Here is an 18845-nt window from a genome sequence, read left to right as displayed (position 1 = left end):
ACCTTGATTTATTAACAAACACAATTCGTCAGTCTTAATAATATCTAATCATATGTTGAAGAGCGGTCCGTTATTATAACTAATTATAAGAGAACCCGATGAGCCGTTTCGCGGATATGACGAGTAACAATAGTTCGAGCGGTCTAGAAAGATCGATTTAGATAATTGAGCGGTACTTAATAACCACGTGTTACTAACACAATAATCCGGAAGCGAGTGAGGCTGCCCGATCGCTCGATCGGACGATTTCGAGGGGCCTCGAGGTCGGTGGTGGGGCATCCCCCTTATGCCGGATGGCTGGGAGCGGTCCAGAAGGTGGCGCCCCATCACCCAAAAAATGTGAAATAGGCCCTTAGTAACAACTGGGTTGTTATGATTTTGCCTGACGGTGAGCAGGCGTTAGTGTTAGTAATGGAATCATGGTCGGCTTCCAGGAATTCCAACATCCTCCCCAGCCGTCAGCAACTTGAGAGTAGCTGTCGATGAGCAATATGACCTAAAACAAAAATTTGGGGATCAAGAGTATTCAGAGAGCGTATGCTGGGTGGATCACCCTGTAGCTGTCCGAAGAGCTGGTCCTTGGTTTGTTGGCTAAACTTGGAATCATCCGAGACGTTGGGGGGGTCGTAAATCCCGTCCAATCCGGGTGATTCCATCTTCACGGTGGACCTCGCTGATCGTGCCGGGTCGTAAATCCGTCAGGGTTGACGAAGTCCAGGTGAAGGCCAATGAGCTGACGAGCTGTAGCGCTGAGATGTGGTTCTAGGTCCTTGACGTTGGTACTGGCAGGAGTACGAGCTTAACGATTGGGCGCGTTAACGTCGCCTGAGCGGTCCGGAGCGTGACTACTCGCGTAAGCCCATCCTTGCCAGGGTGAAGAGCGGTCACTCGGGCGAGAGGCCACTTTGATGGAGGAAACCTCTCGTCCGTGAGTAGGACTAAAGAGCCGACGTTGATGTCGTGAGTCGGGTGGTACCACTTGGATATGGCCTGTAGACGTTGGAGATATCCTGTGGACCATATCTTCCAGAACCCTTGGAGTTTTTGTTGGATGAGCTGCCATCGGGAGAGTCTAGGGATGTTAAGATTCTCCAATGATGGCTCTGGAAGAGTTGTAGGAGCCTGGCCTATGAGAAAATGCCCTGGGGTCAGAGCCGAGCAGTCATCAGGATCATCAGTGAGCGGTTCGAGCGGCCGTGAATTGAGAACTGCCTCAACTTGGGTGAGCAAGGTGGTGAGTTCCTCGAAGGTGAGCAGATCCTCCCCAATAGTCCGGGTGAGATGATATTTCACCGACTTCACTGCCGCCTCCCATTTGCCTTCGAAGTGTGGTGCGCTTGGAGGGTTGAAGGACCATTGAGTCCCATCTTGAATGAGGAGCTGGGCGAGCTGTCGAGATTCGGATGATCCTGCTAAGAATAGCCTCCTGAGCTCCTTATCAGCGCCGAGAAAGGTGGTACCGCAGTCGCTGAATAAGGTGTGAGCGATCCCGCGCCGACTGGAGAAACGTCTGTATGCCGCTAGGAATGCATCAGCTGAGTAGTCTGATACTACCTCGAGATGCACGGCTGAGGTGGTCATACAGACGAAGATAGCCAACCAGCCCTTGTATGACTTGTGGCCCCGTCCCTTCCATGACCGGAGCGATATGGGGCCGGCGTAATCAACCCCCGTGTTGAGGAAGGCGCGAGCGGGGGTGAGTCGGGCTGGTGGCAGCTGTCCCATGAGCTGTTGAGCACGTATTCCACGTTGTCGAGCGCACTTCACGCATTTAAGGATGAAGGAGCGTACTGGAGCTCGGCCTCCGAGGATCCAGTAAGCTGTCCTGAGCTGACGAAGAGTGAGCTGTGTCCCGCCGTGAAGTGTCCTTAGGTGAGCTTGGCTTATCAGCAAGCGAGCTAGTTGCGATTCCTTTGGGATGATAGCTTGATTTTTGCTATCGGGGTCGAGCTGTGCGAACCTGAGCCGTCCACCAACACGCAGGATCCCTTGACGATCGATAAACGGGGTGAGCTTGGTAAGCGGATGGGACCTGGTGAATTTCTCCCCGCGAGAGATGATCCGAAGTTCCTCCCTGAAGTGAGCTGTCTGGGTAAGCTTGATCCAAAGGAGCCGTGCGTCTTCCAGTTCGCTGAGCGTGAGCGGATAATGGAGTGACGTATTAGGAACCCTCCTAAGCCGAGCGATGAACCTTGAGCAGATCGCGGTGATCCGAAGTAGTCGGTTGAACGAAGAGAACCTATCGATGAGATCCCAGATAGCTATTTGCTGAGCGGCGCCGTAGTAAATCTGCCCCGGTTTCTCTTCGAGGTCCACATTGAGGTCCCTTTCTAGAACGTGAGTTGGCCAAGATGAGTTGTCCTGTTGTAGCCAAGGTGGGCCTGTCCACCACAGCTTATGTGCTGCTAACTGTTGAGCGGTGAGACCTCGAGAAGCACAATCTGCTGGATTCTCCTTGCCAGGCACCAGCCTCCAGTGACTTGGCTGAGTTAGCTCTTGGATAAGAGTGACACGATTCCTCACGAATTCTTTCCATCGTGATGGGTGGGAGCTGATCCAGGTGAGCGTTACGGAGGAATCCGTCCAGAGGTAGGTGGGCGCAGCTCTGAGATTGAGCTGATCCTGAACGTAACGTATGAGCTTGGCCAGGAGCAGAGCAGCCGTAAGTTCCAGGCGTGGGATGGTCAGCCGTTTGAGCGGGGCTACTTTAGTCTTGGAGCAGACGAGCGTTATACCATTTCCAGGTAGGTGCGGAACCTTCAGGTAAATGACAGCTGCCATAGCCACCTGGGATGCGTCGGAAAATCCATGGACCTCCACGTCGAAGCCCTTGAGCAGTCCAAGCCATCGTGGCACGGTGACCTCCGACAACTGGTTGAGCTCATCCCTGAACTGTCGCCATCGATGCGCTGTTGTCGGGGAAACTGGGTCGTCCCATCCCAGTTTCTCTATCCAGAGCGCCTGTAGTAGTATTTTCGCTCGTATCACCACTGGCGCGAGGAAGCCAAGTGGGTCGAAGAGCTGAGCGGTTTCCGACAGAATAATTCGTTTTGAGATGGAGTTGGTTTCAGGCCGAGCGATGGAGAACGTGAAGCTGTCCGTGCCTGGGTGCCATGAGACTCCTAAGATCTTGGTGATCGAGTCCTCGATCACCTTTTGATCGTGGGAGGTGCTGTCCAACCTGAGTGTGCTGAGCAGACCTGCACTGTTGGAGTGCCATTTTGCCAACGGGAAGCCGCCTGATTGGCAAAGTTGAGTCACGTGATGAGCGGTCTTGAGTAACTCATCCTCCGAGTCAGCACCTCCGCAAATATCATCCACATATCGTCCTTTCGTGAGCGGCTCCACGGCGAGAGGATAGTGACTGCCCTCGTCCTCCACGAGCTGGTTCAAGACACGTATGGAAAGGAATGGAGCGGATCTAGTTCCATACGTGACGGTGGTGAGCTGATATGTGGTGACGTCCCCATTTGCATCGGCCCAAAGTATCTGTTGGAGCGGCCAATCATCCTGATGTACTCCGATTTGGCGGAACATCTTGGTGATGTCCGTCATGAAGATGAGCTTATGCCGTCGAGTGAAGAGCAGTACATCAGCAATGTCTCTCTGGAGTTTGGCTCCAGTATGCATAATCTCATTGAGCGTCTGCCCCGAGCTGGTCTTATGGGAGCCGTTGAACACGACTCTGATCTTAGTCGTCTCGCTGCTGGTTCGGACGACACCGTGGTGAGGAAAGAAATATTCCGGAGAAGTGACAGCCTGAGCGGAGTACGAGCTATTCGGGACCCTCAACCCTTCTGAAGCCGGAGCTTCATGTGCTAAGGTCGTCCCGAGAGCTGTGTACTCCCCCATACGCTGTCGATGAGCTGTCTGAGTGAGCTGTCCGGAGACCCGGCGCATATGGCCAAGGGCTTCATATTCCTTGAGGAAGTCTGTATAGGGTTGATGGTATTCCTCATCACGGGAGAACTTCCGGAGCAGTCGGTGAAGGCATGCGAGCGCTGACGTTCGTGAATCCCCAAGCACTGAGGGCGGAGCCTTGAGCGGTAACCGGACAATGTAACGTCCGGAGCAGTCCCTGGTGTGTGTCCGCCGAAAGTGTTCCTCGCATTGACCTTCCTCGTCGGTGAGTTGTATCTCTGAAGTCTCAGGAACCTCTTCCTGGACCCAGAACCTGGTGAGTAAGCCATCGAGGTCCTCATTGGATACCGCCAGGTGAGCTGTGGCCGTGTGAGCTAACGCAACACTTTCAGTGGGCCCGAAGATGACCCATCCGAGTCGGGTGAGCTGAGCCGATGGTGATCCTGGGTCATGTGTGATGACCTCTGGCAGGATGAGCTGACCGTAGACGTCAGCACCAAGTAAGACGTCAATTGGTGCTGGTGCTAGGAAGTTGGGATCAGCGAGTTGTAACCCTTCAAGATGATCCCACTTGAGCGGTCCGGGTGTAAACGTCGGTAACGATGTGGTGAGCTGGCTGAGAGCATAAGCCGTGACTCTCAGCTGAATGAAGAATGAGTGGACTGTATGGTGAGCGGTACCTTGCCTAGTGCCGGCCCAGATGCCGAGTTTCCGATTCCGGAAATAAGTAGTGAAGTCTTGGACCGGGTAAGTCCGAGACGACGCACAATCTGGTCCCCAATAAGAGATATCTCTGATCCTGGGTCGATGAGCAGACGAATGCGGTGAGCGGCTCCATCTGGGCACACGAGATAAGCTAGACTCGTAGCCAGAAGTACCCCAGGACGGCAACCAGTAATTCCAGAATCGAGCTGACGAGCTGAGCACGAAACGGCAATCTGTCCGGATGACCTTCATTCCGCAGATGTGGAAGGTCTGGGCTCAGAGGTCTTCACAGTAGTGACCCCATCCCCGTAGGTGTACGTGACCATTGGTACCCCAGATGGTCGAGCTGATGACGATGCAGCTTGGTTTTGAGCAGTACCTTGAGCGGTCCTAGAAGATGGCCCTTGACTGGGCTTAGGTGGAGCTGTGGTCGAGGTGGAGTGTAGCATCGTATGATGGAGACCTCCACAGAGCTGGCATCTCGTCTGCGATCTGCAGTCCTTGACTGAATGACGACCGAGACAGTTGTAGCAGAGATAGTACCTTTCCACTATCTCCCGACGAGCTGGACCGTTGAGCTGACGAAATGATGTGCAGGTTGACAGATAGTGGTCTGCCTGACACATTGAGCAGGGGTACGTCACTTTCCCTGATGAGGTGTTCCTGGGAGTTGGCCTGGTCTGCTGTGGCTGTGGAGCAGCTGCATGATGCACCTTGACCGACAGGGGAGGCCTTCTTGAGCTGACAGTAGTAGGCCTCGTAGCCTGATCCGTAGAGCGAGCGGGCGTATTAATCTCCATGCTCTCCATGGCACGAGCTCTCCCGGTGAGGAAGTCCTTGAAGGCTGAGAAGCTGGGGAAGTCGGTGGACGACCCGACTTTCACTTCCCATGCTTCTCGGAGCTTCGAGCTGAGCCGTTTGGATACCACGTAGACGAGGACCTGATCCCAATGAGCAGTCGGTGACCCTAATGCCTCCAGAGCGTTCAATGCTTCGGCGACAGTGGTCAATAGAGTGTTTAACTCTCGAGCACTGTGAGCGGTCATCCCTGGTGAGTTGAGTAGGCGCTCGAGCTGCGCCGAGACGAGGAGGCGCTTATTTTCATAGCGCGTAAGGAGCAGTTCCCAAGCAGAGGCAAATGAGTCATCAGAGATGGCGATGTTGGAGATGATTCGAGCTGGCTCATCCTTGAGGCTCGTCCTCAAGTAATGCATCTTCTCCACGTTTGGAATATCTGGGTTTGAGCCGACCAGTGAGCTGAACAAATCTCGGAAGGACCTCCATTCCGAGAATACCCCAGAATATTTGGGAAGAGCAATTTCTGGCAGGCACCTTTTAGCCGTTGAAGGTTGAGCTGTTCCCCCTGCGACAGAGCGACGTGAGCCGGTGGACACCCCCTTCCTGTCTATGAGCTGAACCAGAATCCCCTTGGCCTCGTGATAGTGTACGATGGTCCGATCAAAGAGGCTGTCCTTGAAGTATGACAACTCCAAGACGTTGTCCACCTTCGCGCTCCCACCGACGAGCTTCTCATGAGTGGCCTCGAACTTCTCCCAATAAGTTTCGAGGATATCCAGCTTGGCATGTAGGGATGTTATGGTGAGCTGGTCCACCTCATTATCGAGCAGTTCGTTATGCACCCTTTCGATGAATGCACCTCTCGATGTGTTCAGCCCCAGGGTAACCTCAAAGGAGGCCATAGCTGACAGCTGATGAGTATTGAGCGTTTCCGAAATCCCAAAAAAAATTAAACCCAAGAAAAAACCAGTGAAAGGTGAATGAACTGGTAAAAAATGATAATATAACCCTTGGACGTGTTTGATGTCGCACGGATCAAGGAAAAAAAGGGTTGAAAATACCTGTGACTGAGCGGTGCCAATGGGAATGATTCCCAAAAAATTACCAGAACGTGGTTTTGCTGACGATGATCCGGAAAAATATTCCAGAATCCCAGATGAGCGGATCCCTATCTGAACGGCAGGAGCGGGCCCCCGATGATGGAGGGTCGGTACTGTCGAATGGTAGGAGCGGGCCCTGGTTGTGGTGAGACGGCACTATCAAGTGCCGGTGGCGCTCGGCGTGGTTGGGGCGACACTGTCGGACGGCAGGGGCGGGCCCTCGTTGATGGTGGGGCGGCACTGCCAATGCCGCTATGCTTCCCGCGCTGAGCCGATTTTTTCCACTCACACACTCGCACAATTTCACCAATTAACACGAAATGTTCCTCCAATCCGGCTCGAAGGACCAAAAAATGTTGGAAGAATGTTCTGGATCGGAGGGGATCGGGTGGTGTGTGGGGGTATGAGCAATCCCAAAAAAATAAAGAGAGATGAATTACACTGCACGTGTCACCTTGATTTATTAACAAACACAATTCGTCAGTCTTAATAATATCTAATCATATGTTGAAGAGCGGTCCGTTATTATAACTAATTATAAGAGAACCCGATGAGCCGTTTCGCGGATATGACGAGTAACAATAGTTCGAGCGGTCTAGAAAGATCGATTTAGATAATTGAGCGGTACTTAATAACCACGTGTTACTAACACAATAATCCGGAAGCGAGTGAGGCTGCCCGATCGCTCGATCGGACGATTTCGAGGGGCCTCGAGGTCGGTGGTGGGGCATCCCCCTTATGCCGGATGGCTGGGAGCGGTCCAGAAGGTGGCGCCCCATCACCCAAAAAATGTGAAATAGGCCCTTAGTAACAACTGGGTTGTTATGATTTTGCCTGACGGTGAGCAGGCGTTAGTGTTAGTAATGGAATCATGGTCGGCTTCCAGGAATTCCAACAGAGTCTCCATAAACATTGCCAATACTGAGCCGACTTCCGGCCGACAGTCCCAAAAATGCCTCCATTCGATGCATAAGATCCTCACACGGCTATGGCCAGTCGTCCCAAAAATAGTAGAAGACTCTCTCATCCCCAATCACCCTTCCAAACCTCAGACCACCCCATCAAGCTAAAACCGCGAAAAAGAACAGGGATCATGAAACAAAATGGCAAAAATGAAGTAAAAACAGCAAAAGAACATCTTACCTGCCAAACTAAAAGCACCCCCACATCTCTTCCGATGACTCTCATACCAAGGATAAAAATCATCAGGTCCTGGTGGGCGAGTTAAGACGCGAGACAACTTCTTCCTACATTTATTACAGATAAAAACCTTATCCAGATTTAAAACCCGTAACCCATCCCAAGAAACGTCACTTTCATCCATCAGATCCCATCCTAGCAGCTTGTTTATCCGGGACACCTCCCTCATAAAAATCGGTCCATGCCCAGAATTCTCGTTCCTATCCGCGCCAGTGTTATCCAAACACGCATGGATCATCTCATGAAAGAGGGTACGAACTAACACTGACCTACACAATCCCGCGGAGAACATGAACTCTTGCAAATAAATTATCTTCGTCGTAAAATCCGTATAACCGAAACAGTCCTTCTTTCGGTTAGATGGAACATAGGTGAATCCACGCACCCCACCTCCAAAAAACTGCTTATTCAAAACTCCACTCAACCTAAAAATATCAGGATTCTCCCCCAAAACCATATCGACATATGGCAATAACCAAGAGACACCTTCACCCCATCCGGTCCAGGTTGATCACACCGCGACAACAAAACTCTCAACTCCCGAGGAGCATTTCGAATACGACGGGCTTTCGAAGGCATAATAACACTCTTGCCACGAGAAAAGACAGCAGCAGACTGATCGAAGAGTACCAAAGAACTGTCACAGAAACTAATTACACCGGATGCACTATGCCAGTCTGCAGAAATTTGATCGCAATCCCCGCCCGAATGAGACGAAACAAACAGTACCCACGATCCGAACAATCGCTGACCAGAGATAAACCGGAAACCCACTAGATCAAGTTACACCCGACTATACGAAACTGCAGACACTTCTCAAAATCAATTTCAACCCAGTGCAATCATGATTCCGAGCGGGAGCTGTGATATCCAAAACCCTTTATCAATAGTTTCTCCCGCATTCCCCATAGATACTAACCACAAAGAACCACATTCCTTAAACCATAAACACCACCTTGCAAAAACCCATCCAATTCCACCATCCCAGTTACAAAAACACAACGTCAACCAAAAATTGGTTTCGCCATTTCGGCAAGTGCATCCACCCTAACAAAAAGAATGACACATACCAGAGCACTGAACTCCACCGCGGAAATCATGCACTGACAAAACTGCTGACCGCCAAAACCGCTGACTTAACAGGACAATCCCCTTTAACAATCGGTAGTGGGAAACCATACCATAATTTCCACCAATTAGAAGCCAACTCGTGTAACCCCCAAAAATCGATCCGCTCCCCAAAATCAAAAGATCAAGCCAGTCTAGAAACAACCGTCGGAGCGATAGTTTGACTTGGTGGAAATTACTTTCCGGAATCGATCTGTTTCTTTCGGGCCTCCCATACTATAATTCGCGGTACAATCGATATAGTGCGTGGTAATCTATTTCACCATAGTAAATAGTTAAACGGCCGGAAGTGTACAGAGATACTGCATCCTTTAATCGAAAGTAGGAGTGTTTCTTGCATTTGAAGAGAACTAACTTATCAGTTTCTGTGGTTGTGGACATTCTCAAAACTTTTCAAAAACATTGTTCATTAATTATAAGCGAGTGGGTGAACGTGGCATGAATAAGAAGTATTCATGATAGGATCAGAAGCCATTCTGATTCTGCTGAAGAAAGACGATTGTGTCACCGAAGGATCCACACATTCCCGATACTTAAGGGAAGGCATTCCTTTACACCCTTAAACTGTGAGTCTCCTAAAAATTATTACATCTTTCTTCAATTCCAAATTAATTGACTATCGAACTCTCTAAGGAAATATTCGGGGACAAATATTGAATCATTGCTATCTTTTGTTAAATAAAGTTTATACAAAATTCTAGATAATAACCAATCATTGTTTATTGTAATTCAAAAAGGTTCATAATAGAGAAAATTACTTTTGACCATAAAATTTCCTCGGAATCATTTGATTACTCTTAATTCTTTTATTCCTCTTTCTATTTAAATTAACAACATAATCAAGGTAAGAGCGAAAAACAAATCTAGCATCGTCCAAATAAAATCTCTAAATATAAAAATACTCAGCTTCATTCTATATTTCTAATTTAGCATTTCATATTTTTATATCAAAATTTCTAGTTCTTGTTTTTCCGTAAATAACTCAATTATACAATAGTTGTCCTCCGACGCTGACAACGTCTCCGGACATAACAAAACTACGCGGAAATTGCAACCAGTGTCAAAATAAAATTGATGCATCTTTCACGATTCAAACGTTCCAATAATTTAATTACAAGTGTATTTTATCCTTTGTTTTTCAAAATATATGATAGTATTTTTTATCAAAGTGTGTTGTGCCCTTTTTTTTGATATTATCATCCAACCGTTTGGTTCTTCCGTTAAAGAATAAACAGCTTTGATAAACTTGATTTTTTATGTACAATTTCTCATGTCGCGAGCGCACCTAAAAATGCTCACCCAAAAAAGTACCCAACGCGCCATGAGTTCAAGTTTTCACTTCTGCCTGCACTCTCGGAGTGCAACGAGTTTTTTTTTTATCAATTATAAATAATTCTATTTATTTGGAAGAATATTAATGGAAATAATTGAACAGTGGAGTATTTTTATATAATAATTAAGGGGGTTTGTAAAAGTATCAAAAGTTTAAGTTTTTCAACTTGTAATTTTTCCTAACCCGAAGTTACAATATTATTTTCGGACTAGGAAGGATAGGTGAATGGGAATAGCGAATAGAAGGGGGACGGGGGAATAAGGGAATATTCAAGAAATCTTTTGAATGGGAATGGATAGGGAATGAAGGAGGCCTCGATAACTCCGGGTGAGGGTTTGTTTACATGCCGATGTAAACACGGCCGCGCGAACGAATTTCTTGACTGTACGATAGTCAAGTGCTGAAATACGATTTTACAAAAAATTTTCCACCAAGGATTTCTCGGAATAAATTTCATCCTATTCGGGTATTATTTTCCAGATTTTGGTGGGGAGGTTGAACAAAAGAAACTGATTGGCCTTCCGGCGATGTTAACGCTAGAATATAGAATGAGGTCACGGGGAAGGAAGGACGGAAGAAATCGCGGGGAGGGAAGGGGTTTTTACGGGGGAATATTGTACAACTTGGAAGATGAGGTGAGTCCTGTTGAGGGGTCGATGAGGAAGTTCGAGAGGGATCTGACTGAGGTTGAGAAGCGTGCATGTGAGCTGGTTAAGAAGCTCAACTTATCGGTGTCTCCAGCTGTGCTACCGGTTGTTGGTATTAGTGGTTTAACATCTGCCTCTAATGGGTTCCCTCAATTTTCTCTCAAGTCTCTGTACTCCAGCAATCAGATTTTTGTCCAACATCCTCAGCAGGCTCGCGAGACACGACTTCGCCCGGCCTAGACAATCACCGAGCTTTGCGGGAGGGCGAATGAGAGGCAGACGCACAATATAGCGCCCCGAGCGATCTCGAATATGGGTCCGCTGGACGAACTCCTCACACTCTGCCTCTTCCGTCGTGAGAACGACGTCCTTGCCTTCAGCTGAAGACACTTCCTCCTGCTGCCAGAACGAGGTGGGAAGCTCGCTGAGTTCTTCGTTACTGACAGAGGCGTGATGCGCGCTCGCCGCCGACACCATAGCAGATGTAGGCCCGAGCACCACCCACCCGAAGAGAGTCAGCATCGCTATAGGGGAGGCAGATGGCCCCTTGATCATTCTCGGCTCCACGATTGACCCAAAGAAATCTGCGCCAGTAGTAAGTGGGCAGGATTGGCGAATTTATTCCAGGATTCGTCCCCCTTCCCCCCTTTTTCCAGACGTGTCCGAACACGTTTTCCCCATTGTCCTTTCAGGAGGACGTCGCCGCTCTGGGGGCCCCCTGGGGTGAGGGTCCCCAAAAAATGTCATTGTTCGACAGGAAGTGGGTGGTGAAGGAATGCGAGCAGGTCCCAAAACACTTAAAACCATCGCATTGTTATGCAATGGAATGTCGTTCACGTGTTAAGGGAAACTGGCCCATTATTTTTTTTTAGATGGAGGATTGCGGAATGCTCTGGCATGGATGGCGCACTAGATGGATGCTTTTTTTTTTACAGGTTTTTAGGGTAATAAATTTTCCCTTTCTATGGAAGACCGTTGGAAAAATTCTCAACGATGTCTCCTTTTTTTTTGACTAAGTTTATCTCTCTTTCTTCTATTGCATGTTTTTTCCTTTCAAAAGTTTTTTTTTTTTTTTATTTAAAGATCATAAATGTTTTTTACCTTCCGTCTTTTTTCATACCTGAAAAGATGTAGAGGGTTTTTTTCATGAGTAATTAAACATAGGGTTTACATTTTATCTTTCTTTTTATATTTCATAAAAATTGTAGGATACATTTTACAAATCATTTATATGAAATCATATGTGTATGGTTTTTTCAATATGAGGGCATTCTATAAACCCCTCCCGCGAATTTATCCAAATAACTGAAACAATTATGGAATAATTCTCCAAATAATTGATACAAATATCCGAGATTTTCGTGGGGTATTGTACGTCGAAGATCATCGCGAGCCATGAGATACATCGTCATTGATCATACAAGCGAGTCCTTATATTCCTTGAGAGGCAATGTCTCCAAGAAATCCAGCCACTGATTAATCCATCCAGCCTTGGTTTTCAATGTAATGATGCTCTGCCTCATCATCATTATGGGAGTCTGATTTGCATCATCATTACGAACAAAGGTCGCGCAGGGATTTTCAAAACTACGGTGGAATTTCACGTTTATGGCCCCAAATTCCTTTGCAGGTACATTGTGGTTGATCTTTGGGTGAAACTTTTCAGGGTCAAAGTAGTCGGTTACGGAATCCAAATCGTTGAAAAAAAGGGTCCATTCTTCTCGTGTCATTGACAATATGGCGCGTTTCGGGCGTACGCCCATAAATTGCACAACCGGGACGAATTGACCGAAACACGTAACTTTTAAGCCGACACGAATTTGTTTTGTCTCTGAACTATTCAAAGATATAACTTGAGACAATACCACATGCTGTTCAGCATCACTGAATCCCTTTTGTTTGGTACTTTCCATGTTGAAAAAATGAATGGATGAAATCGGGACGACTGAATAAAATCCACTGCGAGCACCCGCGTTTTATAGCGCTACGTATGAGAGTGGAGGGGACAGAATCCCCACTAAGAACATGACAGACCTATAACCGTCAAACATTATCCCCCACCGCAGGGAGTTCTGCGGCGGCGGCGTCACACATGCGCCCCACTTTCGCGGTTTTTGTATGTTGCGCGGTACCCCCACTCTTACCATGGAACCTTCCTATACCGATTTTTTTTTGTTAAATCGAGTGAGGCGTTTGTTGTCATTCGTTAAAAGGCATTGCAATAGTGAAAATGTCTAAAAACTTTGAAAGTTACGCTTTAGAGTCCCTTAAAAAATATCTCGCGGATCGCAAATCGTATGAGGGACGACAAAAGCCTCAATTTCGCCAGAAAAGAGTACGCGTATGTGTTGATAAATATACAGATGACGATTACCTAGAGAGTGAAGATAGTGATGACATGTGTATTCCAGCAAAAGCGCGGAAAATCGCGATAGGGTCAGGATTGGAATGCGAAGTGGAAGATTTCCTTGTTGATCCTGTTTGCGTATGTAAATACAAATTCCTTGGTGAGACATGGAATAAAATCCATATCAGATATCGCAGGGATAAATTACACTCTCAAGATGAGAGCATAGACATGTGTACGACATTGAAAGTATGTTACAATGAAGAACCTGCAGATTGTAATAGAAAAATCGAATCAAATTTCCAAATGAGATATAATCCTCCATCACTGAGAAGCATTGCAATCGCGAATTTATTAAATGAAAGGAAATATGCGAAAAATGCAAAAACTTTGGCTGTGGTTACTAAAGCAATTGTGCATAATAGTGATGTTTTATTATATAAAATGTCGAAGTCAAATGGTTTTTTCGACTGCATAGAACACACAAGATTATGCAAAGCAGGAGTGGGGGAAAAACTCTATTGGTACCACTTTTTTAGGGTGTGTGAGGAAGAATATTATCTCCCTGCGGGGGAGGAGACATTGGTCTACAAGAAAGGAAATGGACCAATCATTGACCTTTCCTTTCAAAAGCCAACAAATGCAAAACAAGTGGGGGGCGAAAAAAAGGAAAACTCGAGCATCCTTCCTCATCAGCTATTCAAAGCACCCCCCCGCCAAAGCCAAATTTTCAAAAAAAATGTGGAAAACTTAGCCCCTTCTCTAAACTAGGGATGCATCAAGGACCCCAGTGAGATCATTTACTGCATTTGCGCTTTTTACGTCAAAATGACATCAAGTCAAGTGAACTCATCTCCAAAATCCAGTTATCAATCAGGTTATCAGCCTGGAACTTTTAAGCCTAAAAAATCTAAATATTGTGGAATCAACGCGAATAAAAATGGAATTAAGATAATTAGTGATCGTGTAGTGAAATATAACAGTGATGAGAAAAAATCAATTGAAAAAATAGTGAAAAAAGTGAAACTCCAACGACATGAGATTTCCAAGACAGGTCCTGTCATAAATATTGACTCTGACCTTCAAATGGTTGAAAAGAAGACGAAAAACTGAACCAGACGATTGAGCCATAAATCACCCGGTAGCACTCAAAGTGACTCTAAAATCCTGAAAGTCAATAATAAAAAAACAAGTGAAATCGTGCAAGTGAGTACAGAGGAAAAAAAGTTGTGGATTAATATGCTAGAAAAAGATCTTGATGTGTTTAATCAAGTGAACTATATTGATAAGAAAAAGGATCTGAATAAAATACAGGCTCGCGAAAAACGTTTAAAACACGCGGAAAAAAAGAAGGCCAACTTTATCGCCCGCGAAAAACGTCGCGAACTAGCTAAGGAAATACAAAGACAATTTAGAGCTCGCGAATCAGAAAAAAATCGATCCGAGGACCACCCATCGAAGGATATCATCCCTGAGACCATGATGGAATTGGATTCATCGATCGAGATTATTCTCAGCACTCCATCAGTCATCAATTTAATCCTGGAACGCGAGGGTGAAGATGCTCAGCATGGATCATTGAATTTCGCGGCCTCAACCCCTACAAGTAAATATTTAATCAGTCAATCACAGGAATTTTTAGATTAGATTGATTTAAGCTAATCTTGTATTATTTTTTTGTTTTAGAACCGCGAAAAACTATCGAGGAAATCGAGGCCGTTCTAATCGCGTTGGGCGCGAATCTAGAACAAAGGAATCGCGAGGATGATCACGAAGTGCGATGCACTCCACCGCAGCGTCAAAAGGAGCTTGATCAAATTGCGATGCAATTGGATCAAAGCGGGGATGATGATGATGAAGGATTGGCCATCCAGAGTCTTGATTTCACCCCGTTATCACCCAGTAACCGTTCGGGCTAAAAATTCATTAAACATGTTTGTATTTTTTTGAATAGCTGAAATAAATTTAGTCATAAATTTTATTGCATTACCGGTGAGTCTTGACTCTTTTTTTTTATTGCTAGGCAAAACCCAATATTCCCTCTCCTGTCCCCAGCCCTTTTTTTTTTGCTCGTAGAAGCTAGGGGAAATTTCTCTCGCTTCTTCTTCTTCGTCGATCTTCTGAATCCTTTTGTTTATTGTCTCTTTCCTTCTCGTTGTTTAGAGGGTTTAGAGAACAATATTGACTATTTCCTCGTCTTTCCCACATTTATCCTTTGTGATCTCCCTCTAACTTACGGGTTAGAGGGTTGAGGGCGAATAGTGGGGCAAAAGTTATATAAACCGTGAGGTTCCACTACTCGCCCTCTTTCACCATCGTCATCCGGAGGACTCCAGTGTCCAGTTTTAGTCTTTTTTTTGTGTTTTTTATTAAAAAAATAATAACCATGGTGAAAGTGACATGTGCAGGAGCGTGCCAGGAGCACTTTGGTTTGGTGGTAAGTTTTTTTTCCTTATTTTTGCATGTTTTTCATGGTGTTTCGCGGTTTTTTGTGTGTGTCGCGTTTTTCTTGCGGTTTTTAATTTTCTGTATTTTCGCGTGTGCGGGGTACACGTTTCGCGTTTTTTTTTAAACAACGTATTTTTTCATTTTTTCTTTCGTTTTTGGTTATTATTTTAGTTTTTCGATTTTTTCGTTTTCGTGTTTTGTTGGTTCAATTTTTTAATTTGTTTGTTCTTTATTTTCCAGATGCAGGCCACCAGGAGGGAGCGGGCCTACCTCAGGGCGGCCAATGAGTGGCTGCGGCGGGAGGACGAGGAGGGTGAATCCCTGGATGGCGAAAATGTTTTCGCCATCCAGGATTTACACGCCAGGGCCGCGAAATGGCTGGCGGATGCCGAGGACGAGGCTTACATGGCAAGTTTTGGCTCTCTCTGTCTCTCTCTCTCTCTCTCTCTCCCTCTCTCTGTAAACCCTTTATCCCCTCTAATCCCTTCCTGTCATTCCCATCAGTCCTCTACTAAAATACCCCCTCCTTTCCTCATTTTCCTATAAATATTCAATATTAATGTGTTTTTATTTTCCGTTTGTTTCAGGCCGGAGCCCGTTGGGAGTGAGGTGTCGGTCTGGACACCCCGAGAGCGCGGTGGGTCCGCGCTGTGAGGCGCGAGGCGCGGCAGTTTGAGGCCGAGGGTGTGCATGTGCTCGCCCTATACGATGTGGAGGATGTATGGGCCCTGAGGATCCTCTTCGGGGATGAGCCCGCCCAGCCCGACCTGACGGAGGAGGACTGGTCCCTGGAGCAGTGGGCCTGAGACCCCCCATCCCCCGCCTTCCCCCACTAACTTTTAAATAAAAAAAATAAAAAAAAAATAAATAAATAAATGTATTTTAATTTTAAGTTTTTCAAAAATAAAATTTTATACAACAAATATTTTCTTTTTCATTTATTTTCCTTAGTTTTAAAATAGAAAATAGACTTAGAAAAAACAAAATTCAAAAAAAGAAAGGAAATATTTAAACATTTAAAAGAAAAAAAAAATCTGTATTTTAGGTTTATGTTTTTTGAAATAAATTATTTTTTTCATGTGACGTATTGGCCTCCGCCAATGCGTCGTTTTTTTGAGAATTGATCCCCAGACATTGGTCAGCAGTCCCACGGTGTCTTGGAGACGCTGTGGTCAGCTGCCTTAGTGTTTGGAGGATCGGTTTACTCCCTGCAACGCCATTTGGACAAAGGACTGAACAATCCAACGGATGTTTAGACCATTGTCAGCACCCAAGTGACGTCACAGCAGGGATCAAATAAAGCAGTTTCAGGGCTTTTGGCACGTCCAGTATACTGTGTGACTGTATGAGTCTTGCGTCAATGATGACACAAGACAGTATTGGTGCAAAAAGCCGTGGAACTGCTTAGATCAGCGATTTGGACTTGGAGGAGATTTAGAGACTCGCAGAGAGGACAGATAGCTTCCAGCAGCAGACCAGACAGGGTCTTCCACTGCTCGTAACCGCGCTCCAAGTCCAACTCATAAACACCTAATAACGCGATACCGACCCACTCGCGCAAGGAGTGTATACCATTAAGAGCAAATATATATATATACATTTAATACATTCCGCGAGTGAGATTATTTTGTGTTGTTCCCAATCCGTCACCAAGACACCCCTCCTAGAAGAGTGAACCCGAAGGGCTCACTGAGATCTAGCCGGACGGGGCACGACGGCCCAGCAGAAGGGGACAAGACACAGGAGTGTCCCATCACCATCAGTCCCAAGAGGGGATATATACAGGGTGCTTCAGAAAAATGTATACACACTTTGAACGTCCATAGAAAATTTATTTACCGTTCTACAAAGTTAAATTTCAGGAAAATAGAAAGCTGAAAGTCCAATGTAAATGAAACATAAATAACAAATGTTAATACTGTTCAAATTGGTGACCTGCAGCATCAATACAATTCTGAGTACGAGTCACCACTGATTCTGTACAGCGTATCAAAACGTCCAATGAGATTTCTCTACACACTGCTTGAATCTCATTCCAAAGAATGTCCAGGTTACGTGGTTTACGTTTGTACACCTCATCTTTTACTGTGCCCCACAAGAAGAAATCCAGTGGTGTAAGGTCTGGAGAGCGTGCTGGAAACTCGATTGGCCCCCTGCGTCCTATCCACTGGCCCGACAAATTCTGATCCAGGTAAGCTCGTACGTCTCTGTGATAGTGCGGCGGAGCACCATCTTGTTGAAAATAAAAATCATCATTACCGTATAATGCACGAATGGCAGGAAATACGGACTCAGCAAGCATTGTTAGGTAATTAACACCAGTTACAGTGCCTTCAAATCGAAAAGGTCCAATGAGTCCTCTTGAAGACAAACCGCACCACACATTTACAGCAGGCAAATTTACAGCTTTTTCAATTGTAATGTGAGGATTTTCTTCACCCCAGTAAACACAATTGTGCCTATTAACAGTTCCATTAAGTTTGAATTGGGCTTCATCCGACCAAATGATGCTACCCATAAATCCCGGTTTACGTATCACCATCTCCTGAATCCATTCACAAAATTGCAACCTTCGATCTGGATCGCCGTCATTTAGCTGTTGCACCAGCCTTGGAGTGTAAACACGATACTTGCTTCTCTTCAGAATGCGTAGCACGCTGCTAGCACTTATATCACTTTCACGTGCTCCTTGTCTTGAAGATTTGTTAGGAGAGCGTTGAAACAGTTCCAAGACTGCCGCTGATGACTCATCACTTGTAGCTGTTCGAGACCGACCTGAATGACCTTTATGCACATGACACACTGTTCCATGAACTTCGAATTTGTCTCGTATGCGTGTAATTGTTAATCTTGAAGGTGGTTCTGTATCATACTCCCTTCTCCATTGTCTTTGAACTTCACTTACATTCTCAAACTTCCAGTACCACTTAATAACCTGCTTACGTTCTTCAAAACTCAAACGTACGTCCCCCATGTTGCTATTGCAAATTCCAACTGATAATATAACATAGAGGGAGGATTGTGCTAGCACCTGGCGAAGAAATAAAACATTAATATTGTAGAGCGCCAAAACTACAATAGTTCAAAGTGTGTATACATTTTTCTGAAGCACCCTGTATATATACCAGCTACTAGCAACCGCTAGTAGCATCCATATATATATATATATATATATATATATATATATATATAACCCTTTAGTGAGTGGACTGGGAAAAGTAATTCGGTATCAGTTTGGCTATCCAAAGCACCAAAAGAGGGGATAGCCAAACTCTAAA

The 18845-nt window shown here is 45.9% G+C and overlaps 1 protein-coding gene across 1 annotated transcript; it reads right to left on the bottom strand.

The window, feature by feature from the left end:
- Positions 1-603: 603 nt before the first annotated feature.
- LOC135169127 (uncharacterized) lies at positions 604-4818 on the bottom strand. The gene is made up of 2 exons (XM_064133863.1): positions 784-4818; positions 604-741 (listed from the first exon to the last, which is right to left on the bottom strand). The coding sequence occupies exons 1-2, from the start codon at positions 4816-4818 to the stop codon at positions 604-606; spliced, it is 4173 nt and encodes a 1390-aa protein (XP_063989933.1).
- Positions 4819-18845: the final 14027 nt, after the last annotated feature.

The sequence above is a fragment of the Diachasmimorpha longicaudata genome, chromosome 14, assembly GCF_034640455.1.
Source record: "Diachasmimorpha longicaudata isolate KC_UGA_2023 chromosome 14, iyDiaLong2, whole genome shotgun sequence".
Taxonomy (NCBI): Eukaryota; Metazoa; Arthropoda; class Insecta; order Hymenoptera; family Braconidae; genus Diachasmimorpha; species Diachasmimorpha longicaudata.
Note: the sequence above shows the minus strand (reverse complement) of the source record. Positions and strands in the feature narration are given on the sequence as shown.